Below are 11,607 nucleotides of genomic sequence, written 5' to 3' on the forward strand. Positions count from 1 at the left end.
ACCAACCGCTCCAGCCAGGCTCACCCCAGCACCCACTCAGCTCCTCCATGCCCCAAATCCACCAGCCCAGAGCCCCAAGCCACCAGCCTGGTAGCAGGGCAGTGACCCCACTGGGGGGGGTTGTGGGGAGAACTTCAGCATCCCAAACAGGCCCTGTCCTGTGGCCACCCACCCTGGGAATGGAGAGCTTGGAGGGAGGGATGGGAAGAATGCCTGCCTTCAGGAAGCATGGGGAGGCCTGAGCACTGCTGTGTGGGAGGCTGAGCCCTGGGGTGGCACAGGATAAATTAGGGGCCTCCCGGCTCTGTTCAACCACAGCAGCTGTGGCACTAGGAAAGGGGGCAGCTTTGGGTGCTGGGAAGGGACTTTAGCCCACAGCAGCCTCACAAGGAGCTGCCCAGGGCCTGGGAGCCACCACCACAAGCTGGGACAGGCCTCAGCATCATCTCATTTACACTAACAACAGGGGCAGCTGCAGGGCTGGGTGACACAGAGAGGCTGGGGCAGAGCTTTGCTGCCCTAGGTGGCTCCAGTGGGGTGGTGACAGCAGCAAGACTCTTCCCAGGGCCCTCCCCAGGACCTGACCCCCAGGGCTAGGTGAGACAGAGGTCAGTCAGGGTTGGGCCACCCTGAGTGGTTCCACTAGAGTGGTGACAAAACAGCAAGACCCTTCCCAGGACCCTCTCCAGCATCTGCCCCCCAGGTCCAGGCTTGGCCACCTTGTCTCTAGTGGAGAGGTAACAGAGGTGACAGCAACAGGACCTACCTGTTCCCTAGGGCCAGGTGAGAAGGAGCAGCCAGGTCCAGGCTTGGCCACCTTTGATGCCTGATGGAGCAATGACTGAGGGGTGACAGCAGCAGGATGCTTCCCAGGACCCTCCCCAGCACCTGGCCCCTCAGGGCTGGGTGAGACAGAAAAGTCAGGTCCAGACCTGGACCCCTGAGTGCCTGCTGGGGTGCTGAAAGAGGAATGACAACAGAAGTACATTCCCAGGACCCAACCAAGCACCCAAGGCAGATGAGATCTGGGCCAGGATGTCTCACTGAAGCTGACACAGCAGGCAGTGGGAAGGGCCACCCCCAACCAGCCCCATGCCACCCTTCACCCTGTGGCAGCAGAGGGTGAGACGCCAGGGCGGGAGCTGCGGTGCCTTTACACAGTCCTGCTTTATTTACCCCTTTGTACAAAACCACTTTCCCTGCTTTATTTTACAAAGCTGCCCCTGGCCCTCGGGGAAGGCAGTGGGGAGAGAGGGGGCCCCCGCCCTGGGGGAGCACCCAGCTGCTTGCCCACCCCACCTCATCTCTGCTGAGGCCTCGGTGGGGGCGGGTGGGTAGCAGCAGTGGGGTGAAGGCTCCCCGGAAGCTGTAGGGAGCTCAGGAAACTGGGGGGAGGGAGGAGAGGGGCTTTAGCCCCACGGTTGTGGTCTGGCATCAAATCCTGCTGCCTCCGGCGCATCCTGCTCGGTCCCTGTCCTGCGACGGTTACTGCCACGGAGGAACAATAAATAGGCTCAGTGAGTAGGTAAATGGGGCACTACATACAGGGCTACAGCTTGATACATCCTCGCTAGATAAAGAGGAGGGGGTGAGGGGCAGCCCCCCGGCTCCTCGCGCACCCCCAGGCCCCCTGCACCAGGCGTGAGTGCTCGGGGATGGGGTCCGGGTCTGTGCGGCTGGCACAGGGTCGAGGGCTGCAGGAGGGACCCTTAGGTGGTGGGTTGAGGGACTCTGGGACAGGGAGAAGGGCCCGAGGGGCTCCCACAGCCATGGAGAGGGAGCTCGGGTGGCTCAGCCACCCCCTGCTGAGGCTCCCACAGCTCGTGCTGCCAGCACCCTGCTGGGGTGGGCACCCTGTTGGGGTGGGCACCCAGCGCAGCCCCGAGCTGGCCCTTTTGGTCACCACAGCTGGCTGAGCTCCCATGGATGAACCTCCCGGCTGGGAGCACCCCTGCAAGCAGGGGACAGCATCCCCAGGGAGCCACACCGGCCAGCCTGTCCCCATCCCTCCAGCCCAGCGCTGGGCACCACGGGTCCCCTCGCAGCCCCCACAGGTGGGTGTCCTTCAGCCCGGGGCCGTGCGCAGCTCAGCTGAGCTCGGCTGCCCGGGGCAGGGCCCTGGCCGTGCCGGCCCTACAAGTAGGTGTCCTCGCTCTCCCGGGAGCTCAGGCTCTCCTTGGACTGGTGGTGGGGGGAGACCTGGGGGTGCAGCAGCTCCCGGGCCGAGCCGGGCGCTCCGTTGCCCTCGGCCCCGGGGCCGTTGGTGGGGCCGGCAGGGCTCTTCTCTCGGCTCTTCTCCTTGCTCTTGCGGGCCTTGGGCACGGGGGCGGGCCCCGGGGGGACGATGATGGAGGGGACGGGCTCCAGCGCCTTGCGGGTGGGGGGCTCGGCCTCGCTGATGGCCTTGGCCCCGTGCAGGCGCGGGGGGGACTTGCACTGCAGCTCCCCGTGCGCCTCACGCCACTTCTTCAGCTGGATCAGGTGCTCCCGCTCGATCTGGCGCTCCGTCACCGGCAGCTCGATCACCTGCGGGCACACGCCTCTGCCTCAGCGCCTCCCTGCCCGCCTGGGCGCCGCCTCGGCCCCACCGCCGCTGGGGCAGCCTGTGGGACCACCCCCAGGGCAGAGGGAACCCCAAACTCAAGCCTCCTGGGGATCGTCTTCATGCTGTGCCAGCAATGCTCGCCCAGGGATGGCCCCCGTCCGGCAGCGTGGCCAACTGGGGGGCACCGGAGCCTCCCCGAGCCTCCCCAGCACCTCACCTCCTGCACCAGGAAGGCCTCCTGCATGATCTTGGGGCTGAGGGCCCTCAGCCTCTCCATGGTCTCATACTGGCCCTGGCACGACTTGAGCTTGTCCGAGGAGCCCAGGGTGTGTTTGAGAAGCACAAGGCCCACCCGGAAGATGATCTTCACCCCTGCGAGGGGAGAGGTGAGGCAGTGAGTGTCCAGCAGCACAAGGTGAACTGTCACTGTCCCTCGGATGTGGTGAGGCACCAGGTCCCACCTTGCTAGCAGTCAGGGCAAGCACAAAGTGGATTTGGGCTGTGTGTGCCCTCTAACCCCCGGGCAAAGAGCCTGGTCTCCATGCCAGGCACGTGGCTGCCCCAAACCTGCCCCACAACAGGCCCCACACACTGGGCTCAGGCACACAGCCAGGGCAGCACTCCTGCTGCAGCCTCAAGGGCTATGCACATGACACCTGAGGAAGAAGAGGAGGGAGGAGAGCTTCTACCTTCACAGAAGAACATGTCCCAGACGCGCAGGACAGAGCTCCAGGGCAGGGTGCGGGAGAAGGCGCACATGAACCACTCTGTCATGTAGAGGATGGGGTCGATCTTCTGCTTGCTCAGGTGCTTGTAGGCCACAGGTGACACCTTGTGCAGCAGCGAGAAGAGGATCTGCCCGTCCAGCTGAATGGCCTCCTGCAGGGACGGTGGCAAGAACCCCAGGGAGCACCTTAACCCCAGCCCAGATCTGGGATCAGCTCCCCAGTGCCCACCCTCCAGACCTGGCTGTGTGAGCAGGTCTGTGCCCCACAGAGAGCAGCATAGCAAGGCTGAGGCCCCTATCCCTGACCCTGGGATGCCCCTGGGGGCTGTGGCACAACAGAGAGACCATGAGAGCATTCAGGATGTCTCCAACCTCCCTTCCCTGTGTGGTGAGGACACCCTGAGCCAGGACAGGTCCCTGCCCCTGCTGTCTGCACCATGTGCCCTTCACTCACCAGCTTCTCGCTGTAGTAGCCAGGGAGATACTTCTCACAGATCTGCACCAGGCACCAGAAGGCTTGCTGCAATCCAAGGGACAGTGAGTGAAGGCCCAGGTGAGCCCAGAGAGAGCAGCACCCTCCCGCCAGTCCCTGCCCAGCTGGCACCTGCCCGTACCTCGGCTGGCATGTGCATGAGCAGCACGGCGGCGATGGGCGCCTGGGCCTGGCAGTAGCCCTCCTCCGGGCGGTACAGGGTGTAAGCCTTCAGCACCCGGAACAGGTCCTGCTGCCTGTGGAGACACCCGCGGAGGGAGAGGTGGAGACAGGGCACAGACACGGCTCATGGGCCCCGGGCACTGGGCATCACTGCCTGCTGATCCAGCACTGCCACCACTCCTCCAGGGCAGCCCGGGTGAGCCCTCGGCTGGGGGTGCCAGGGCTGTGGGACACCATAACCACAGCTCTGTGCTGGGAAGCTCTGCACACAGAGCCCTGTCCTGCCCCGAGCCAAGAGGCGAGAAAGGGAGTGACATCTCCAGGGCAGATGTGGTGGCACAGGGACCCTGCTGCAAGCTCAGGGGTGAGATGCTCCCTGAGCAGAGGAACAGCACTGCCTGGGTGAAAACAGGCAGCTGCCTCCTCCCTCTGCCCAGGCCCTGGGTGTCAGCTGGTGATGAGAGCTGTGACCCACACACCCAGCTCCTGGAAAGGCCACACTGTGAGCTGGGGACCACAGGGGACACTGTGGAGGCTGAGCGTGGCTCGGTGAGCTGGGATAGGCAGCGCCCACCCCACAGTGCTGGCCGGGGTCAGACACGCAGCAGCTGCACTTACCCATGGCCTCCACGGGAGACAAACATCTCGTGGAAGGGGAACTGCCGGTGGAGGTCCCTCTCGATCACATCCAGCCACTTGGGCTCGCCCGGGAGCAGGTCCAGTTCCTGGGCAGGAGAGGGCTGGGCTGAGTGACACCCAGAGCAGCACGGGGCCAGCCCTGCTCCTGCATGCAGGGCCCACGGTGAGCCCCAGGCAGCTGCCAGAGCAGCCACAGGGCAGGACCCAGCCCTGTCCCCAACGCAGAACCACAGAATCGTTTGGGTTAGAAGAGTCCTCTCAGTCCAGGCATTAACCCAGCACTGCCTGGGCACCACCAAACCATGGCCATCAGCACCACATCTTCATGGCTCTGAACCCCCACCGGGGATGGGGACTCCACCACTGCCCTGGGCAGCCTGGGCCAGGCCTTGTCAAACCTTCTGGGGAAGAAACTGTTCCTCGTGTCCAATCTAAACCTCCCCTGGTGCTACTTGAGGCTGCCCCCTCTTGTCCTGTCACTTGCTCCTTGGAAGAGGAGGCCAACCCCCACCTGGCACCAGCCCCCACTCAGGGAGGTGGAGAGCCAAAAGGTCTCACTCAAGTTGCAGGTCAGCCCACATGGAAACCAACAGCACCTGGAACCCCAACACCCAGCCCAGCCCTGGAGGGAGCAGGAGGCAGCAGTGTCCCCTTCCCAGCAGTACTCACATCGAACTTGCCCATGTTCTGCTCCAGCTTGACCTTGCTGCCAGAGAGGTACTGCCAGGCTCGGCCGCGCAGCGAGGGAGGGATCCCCTTCTGGCACCGCAGCCGGATCTGAGGGCAGAGGTGCAGCTGTCATGGGGCAGTCACAGAGCAGTGGGGAGCAAGGAGGCCCCTGGGGCAAGACTGGAGCCAGGCCAGCACCATGGTCACAGGCCAGTCCCCTGCTGCCTGCTGGTACGAGGGGATGTGCCTCTGTACCAGCCGGGACAGGGTGCCCAGCCTCACGACCCACGACAGTGCCTGAGAATGGCACAGGAGACACTGCTCACTCCTTTCTCCACAGCATGGCACTCAAGATGCCAGCCTGGACAGCAGCTGGAGCTGCAGCAGCAAGAGGAAGCTGTGGATGGCAGCCAGGAGCTCAGACAAAGCTTTGTGGCTTCCAAACAGTTCCAAACAAGCTCAGCTCCACCTCAAAGCAGGATCCTGATGGGAGCTGGAAAGGCAAATGCTGGAGCCAAGGTGGGAAGGGATGGCTTCTTCCCTGTGGGAAGCACTGGGGACACTGGGGAGGGCTCTCCAGCCCCTGGGCCAGCTCTCCTGCTCACCCATGGGGCCATGGAGATGAACCCTGCTGAACAGCTCAACTTTTCCACCCACTCATCCTGGACAGAGGGACAGGACTAGCCCCAGCTCCACACACAGCCAGCTCCTGGGGCCAGCTCCTTGCTCACAGTCACACTCTGGTTTCCCTGGCACAGGGCAGCTGCCAAGACCAAAGTCCAGTTGAGGCAATACCCACTGGTACCTACTCCACAGCTGAGCCAGCTTAACCCTGCACTGCCAGCACCTGGCAGGGACCATGCTGAGACCCCTGGGAGCTGGAGCAGGACAGGTGGAAAAGTGCCAGCACCACCTTCCTGCAGCAAGGTGGAACCCAGGAGCCCAGTGCTGTCAGCACAGCTACCCCCCACAGAACCCCAGCACAGCCTCCATGCCACATTTCCCCTCAGGTGGCACAGTTGGTGACACCATGCCAGGGCTTCCCACACCCCACCCAGCAGCTCCCAAAGCCTCCCCTGGCCTCTCCTGCATGCCCATAACTCCCTTTCCAGCACGGTGGCAATGCCACCCCCCAGGAGGGTTTGCTGCTCCCTCCCTGCAGAGCTCTCATTTCCCCAGGCAGGTCCCGAGGCCTCTGTGCTGGCAGGAAAGGCAGCGGGCAATGCCCAGGGCGGCTGCAGGCAGCTCTGCTGCTGCTGGCTCCCTCTTGGAGCCTGCTCCCCTTCCTGCTGGCTAAGCTGCCAGGAAGGAAGCTGCCTTGCTGGGTTTCGGTTTGGCAGCCCCTCCAGCTGGCCAGGCTCGGTGTGGCCAGGGCCAAGAGGCTGAGCACCTCATCCCTTCGGATCCATTTTGGGAGTACCCAGGCCCTGGGATCCCACTGTGCCCTTCCAGCAGAGCAGGAGCACATCTGGGCTGAGGGATGTGGTAAGCAAAGAGCAGTGGGAGTGCTGGGGAGATGCCCACATGTTTGCCCTCCTTCAGTCTGGATGGAAAGGGCAAGGAAGGGCACTCAGTAGTGGCACAGCTCAGCACCACAGCTCTGCTGGGATGCAGGCCAGGCAGGTGAAGCAGAGAGCACCTGGGGATCCTGGAGCAGCTGCAGGAAAGATCCCTGGGCTGCCAGCCAACGCCAGCGTGGCAGCCAGGAAAGAAGGGGGTTTTTGGAGGCAGAGGGAGCACCTCCGAAGCAGAAGGGCCTGTGCCACACTGCGCGGCCCCGTGCCAAAGCAGCCAGGCTCCTGCCAGTGTGGGCTGACAGCACCCAAGGCCAGACCTGGCACCCTTCTCTGAGCAGCTCCAGGCATGGAGCAGCTCTTGAAAGCTGCAGGCATGAATTTGTGCTACAGGATGGGCTACAGGAGCCCATCAGGTCCACAGAGACCTCCAGGAGCAGAGCTGGAGCCCAGGGGAGCTCTTGTGCCAGGCACACAGCTGCTGGAGCCCAGAAGCCAGGCTGTGGCCTGGCTGCAGAGCAGCAGAAGCCGCCCGTGGAACAAAGTGCCTGCCTGCCATGGCCCAGAGAGCTCTTCCCAACCCCTTTGTGAGCAGCCAAGAAACAAGAGCAGGGATTCCTGCCTCATTCACCAGGCACCAAGCAGGGATGGTGCTCCCCGAGCCCGGCACATGGAGTGGTGCCAGGAAGCTCTGCCAACAGCAGGGAGGAGGAGGAAGCAGCGATCCTTCGGCTACTCTTGGGCACCACTGGCCTGTGCCAGCAGCCTCACGGCTTCCAGCAGACACACAACAGCATCCTGGAGCTTGCTGCATCCCATCCTTGCCTCGTTCACAGGCTCAGGAGGTCAGGGAGCCCCAAAGGACCAAGCCATGGAGCCACCTGGCACACACCACCACGGGTCTCCTGGGGCCCTCGGCTGGCAGCCCAGCATCATGCGCATCAGGCTCCAACATTTCCTACCCGCAGCTTTTTTTGGTCGACAAGATGCTCAGAGCAGAAGTTTCCATGACCAAACAATTCCCTGCAGGCAGCCAAAGAAGGCCTAGGAAGGCTCCAGCCTAGTGGGGAGCAGACAGAGGCAGAAGCAGGGCCTGGCTGGGACACTGCAGGCTCAGCACTCCACCACCCCCACCGCAAGCTCCAGCTTCCCTCCCACCACGTCACAGGGAGGGCTCAGCCCAGTCAAGCATCATGCAAAGGCAATGTGCCTGTCTGTGGGGACCTGGGGACAAGCAAGGTCCTGCCCCAAAGCCCCACAGCTGTGCTCAGCTGCCCCTCCTCTTGCGGCACAGCTGTCCCGGCGCAGCCCCGGGGGACGAAGCCATTGCCACTTACCTTCTTGTGCTTCTTGGCCATCCACTTGTCCCAGTTGTTGAGCATGTCCAGCCATTTGGACTCTCGCTGCCGTAGCACCTCCAGGGGCACCTCCTCTAGCCTGCGGGGTCGGGGGGGAGAGGTCAGTGAGCACAGTGCCCTCCCTGCAGCACAGAGCCCCGACCCCAACCATCCTCTCCAGCAGCCAGAGTGTCCTCTCCCCAGGCAGGACACTCTCAAGAGCAGTTTGAGCAGCGTTTGCTTCAGCAGCTGATCAGCACCCCTGAACTCACCACCCCTGAGCAGCATAAAATCTCTGGGGAGCAGGCTGGGCACTGTGTGCACCCCTGGGGACCTGTGCACAGATTTGGGCAGGGCAGGAAGCAGGAGTGCAGCAAGAGCTGTTAGCTGAGCTCAGCGAGCGCCGATCCCCGCCCCGGGAGCTGGCTGCAGACCGAGCAAGCCGAGGCCGTAAGCATCGTTGTCATCTGCAGGGCCCTAGTCCTGCTCGCAACCAAAACCCCTGGCCCTGCTCCAGGCCCGGCCCCGAGCCCGGCCCAGGGTCCCCCAGGAGGCACGGGGAGTGTTTTCCAGCCGTTCCCAGTCAGGGAATCCAGTTTAACCCTGATGAGGCAGGTGGGGACGCTGCTGCCGCACCAAAGCTGGCACCAGGCCTACGAACTCCCCGTGGCACCCTCTGCTCTTAATGAGCTTGGAGATGGGCGACAGGACAGCCTGGCCGTGGGCATGCTTGCAAGAGCAGAAACTGCTTCGAGCCATCACTTAGGGAGGGCCAACTTCAGCAGCCCTGATGCCCCGCGGCCACGCCGATCCCAGGGACAGCCAAATCCCTCCCGAGGACCTGAGGATGGTGGTCTGGGCAGGGAGCACCCAGCCCCGCTGCGTGACACACAGACCCTGCCTCCCCCAGACTTAGCTGCCTCAGGAGCCAGCAACCAAAACGGCCCAGCCAGCCCAGGGCCACATCCAGCTGGCAGCACCAGCACCGCCCTGCTCCCTGCCCAGCCCTTCCCCGACGGGTCCCACCCAGCGCAGAGGCTCAGGCAGGGCTGCGCACGATTGTTCGGGAGAGCGACCTCGCTCCGAGGGGATCCGCTCCGCCCGCAGCGGCAGCTCCCCGGCCGGCAGCGCTGGCCCCAGGCCGGGCCGCTCGGGCTGCCGAGGGCGCTGCGGCTCGCCCGGGCGTGGGAAGCTGTTCGGCAGCGCTGGACGCTGGATACAGGAGCTGGCCGTGGGCCTGCTGGAGCGCTGCCAGCCCAGACTGGAAGCTGTTACCAGCTGATGGCTGCTTGGCAGCGGGCACAGAGCAAGGACCAGAGGCATTTCAGGCGGTTCAGGCGGGGAGGATGTAGGAGGGGGCACCCCAGGCTGGACAGCAGTGAGATGCCCTGTGCAGGGAAGGTCCTTCTCTGCACCCACACTGCGGGTGACAGCCTCACAGCTCAGCCCTTCCTTGTGTCCCCAGCCTCCACAGGGACTGCGGCACCCCACCAGGCCTCCTTGTGCTCCCTCAGGCCCTCCACAGGTGCTAGGACACTCCATTTGCCCTCCCTTTGCTTCCCCAAACCCTTTCCAGCTGGAGGGACCCCGGTTCTGCCTGCCATGGGTAGAGGCCACACGCTCCTGTTTATGCACTCCTGGGCAGATGGAGGGCGGATAAAAGCCCGGAGGAGAGCAGGATTGGACCCCAGAGCATCTGTGGGACATGGGAGAAAAAGCTCAGTCCCCAGTGACTGCAGTCCCCACCTGTCTCCAGCGCCAGAAGCTCTGTCTGGCAAACTGCTGTCTGCTGAACAAGGACAGGGACATCTACAGCAGGCACATCTACAGCAGCCAGAACACCCCCGGCGCCCCCAGAACACAGAGTGTGCCTGGGATGGGGCGCAGCACCCCAAGCAGGAGAGTCCAGCCCGCTCCTACAGCGCGACATGGGCAGGGACAGGCTTTATCACCCAGTACAATGCACCTTGCCCAGCGCCAGCAAACAAACTCTCCTGGTACCCTGGCAGAGTAACACCCACAGGCTTGTGAGGGGCTCCTCGGAGATGGGGAAACTGAGGCACGGGGCCCCACTGACAGCAGCACGACACGAAGAGCAAGCTGCCGTTTGCTGTCCCTGCTGCGATCCTGTGTCTCTTCGGGCGCTGCTGCGAAACCATGGCCAGGAAGGCAAACACCAAACATGCTGTGGAACCAGCTCGCCAGCAGCCCAGAGCACATTCCTGGGTGCTGGCACCGCCCTAGGGCCCAGCGCCTTGGGCTGGTGATGCTATGGGTGCTGGGGGCCGATTTCAGCTTCCTCCAGGCAGGGGGGCTGGCCAGCAGCTCCTCGCTGTGCAGCCTTCGCCAGACACTACTGATGCCGGTTCCGCTGGCAGGACACCCAACAGCCTGTTCTCCCGGGTTTGACGGTGGCCAAAACCACGCCAGAACCCGGCTCTTGGAGGAGAAGAGGCCGGGAGGGGACCAGACACTGACCTCGGCGCTGCTGGCTGCCTCCAGCCATCCCGCCTGGGATGCAGGCGGCTCTCCAGCCCTTCCCCTCACCGATGTGGGAAAGACGGGGGGAAGCAGGACCAGCTTTTGGGTCCCTTGTCCACACCGTAGCTGCTACGGCCTCCACCGTGGCCATACAGCATGCCCTGGGGATTGGTGCCAGCCCTAGGGAGGGTGGTGGCACTGAAGCCGGGGCACGGGGGAGCCCTTGCTCCGCTCCCGCCTGTGCTGCTCCTTCGGGAGCGGTTAAATCCCCTATGAATCATAGAACCACAGAATGGTTCGGTTGCAGAGGACCTTAAAGATCACCTAGTCCAACCCGCCCTGCCGCGGACACGCTGCCCAGCGAGCTGCGAGCACCGGGTGGCCCCTCCGCAGCGGCCCCGGAGCAGACACCGGCCCCGAGCCGCCCCATGCTGCGGGCCTGGCGCCGGGAGGGCCCGGGGGAACCCGCGCTGGCTCCTCGGCGGCCTCACGGAGCCAAAACAACCTCAAAGCAGCGGTGCGGGCCTTCACCCGCTCCCCCGCAGCCCGCCCCAAGAGCTGCTGCTCTTCTGGGACGCGGAGCCGGGGGCGGATGACAACCCTTCCCCCGGGGCGGTAAGAGCCGTTACCGACCCGGCCCAGCAGCCGAGGCCCCGCGGCCCGGCCCTGCGAGAGCCAAGGGCCCGCAGGAAGCCTCCAGCGGGGCCTAGGGCGGCTCCTGCAGGCCCTCAGCGCGCTCCCCGATGCGCGCACCCCTCGGTCCCGGCCCCACTCACGTCCCCTCGGCGCCGCGGCTGCCCACGATGAAGCCGAACTTGTCGACGCGCCGCTCTTCGGGGCCGCCGCCGCCGTTCACCTCGGAGTCGGAGCCGAGGGAGCTGAGCTCATCGCCGCCCGGCTCGGCCAAGCTCTCCCGGGTCCCTGCCAGGCTCCCGCCGGGCGAGCCGGGCCCGCCGCCCCCGCGGCTCTTGGCCATGGCGGCGGCTCAGCGGCGCGGCGGCCGCTCCTCCATGCCGCGGCCACGGCGGCGGCCACGCCCC

The 11,607-nt window shown here is 64.6% G+C and overlaps 1 protein-coding gene across 1 annotated transcript; it reads right to left on the minus strand.

Moving 5' to 3' along the window:
- Window positions 1-1,148: 1,148 nt before the first annotated feature.
- On the minus strand, window positions 1,149-11,591 carry TBC1D10A (TBC1 domain family member 10A). Its single transcript, XM_064168637.1, has 9 exons — window positions 11,344-11,591; window positions 8,087-8,186; window positions 5,236-5,343; window positions 4,546-4,652; window positions 3,887-4,001; window positions 3,727-3,792; window positions 3,235-3,424; window positions 2,763-2,917; window positions 1,149-2,526 (listed from the first exon to the last, which is right to left on the minus strand). Exons 1-9 carry the CDS (start codon window positions 11,541-11,543, stop codon window positions 2,134-2,136), a joined length of 1,434 nt encoding a protein of 477 aa, XP_064024707.1. The 5' UTR covers window positions 11,544-11,591; the 3' UTR covers window positions 1,149-2,133.
- Between the last annotated feature and the right edge of the window lie 16 nt (window positions 11,592-11,607).

This window comes from Pogoniulus pusillus, chromosome 30, assembly GCF_015220805.1.
Source record: "Pogoniulus pusillus isolate bPogPus1 chromosome 30, bPogPus1.pri, whole genome shotgun sequence".
Taxonomy (NCBI): Eukaryota; Metazoa; Chordata; class Aves; order Piciformes; family Lybiidae; genus Pogoniulus; species Pogoniulus pusillus.

Excerpts from the sequence above, each read along its gene's own strand:
- TBC1D10A (XM_064168637.1), bottom strand. The coding sequence starts at position 11,543 with ATGGCCAAGAGCCGCGGGGGCGGCGGGCCCGGCTCGCCCGGCGGGAGC. Across the intron at positions 3,793-3,886 it reads TCATGCACATGCCAGCCGAG|CAAGCCTTCTGGTGCCTGGT; the intron begins GTACGGGCAGGT and ends CTTGGATTGCAG. Across the intron at positions 2,527-2,762 it reads AGGCCTTCCTGGTGCAGGAG|GTGATCGAGCTGCCGGTGAC; the intron begins GTGAGGTGCTGG and ends GTGTGCCCGCAG.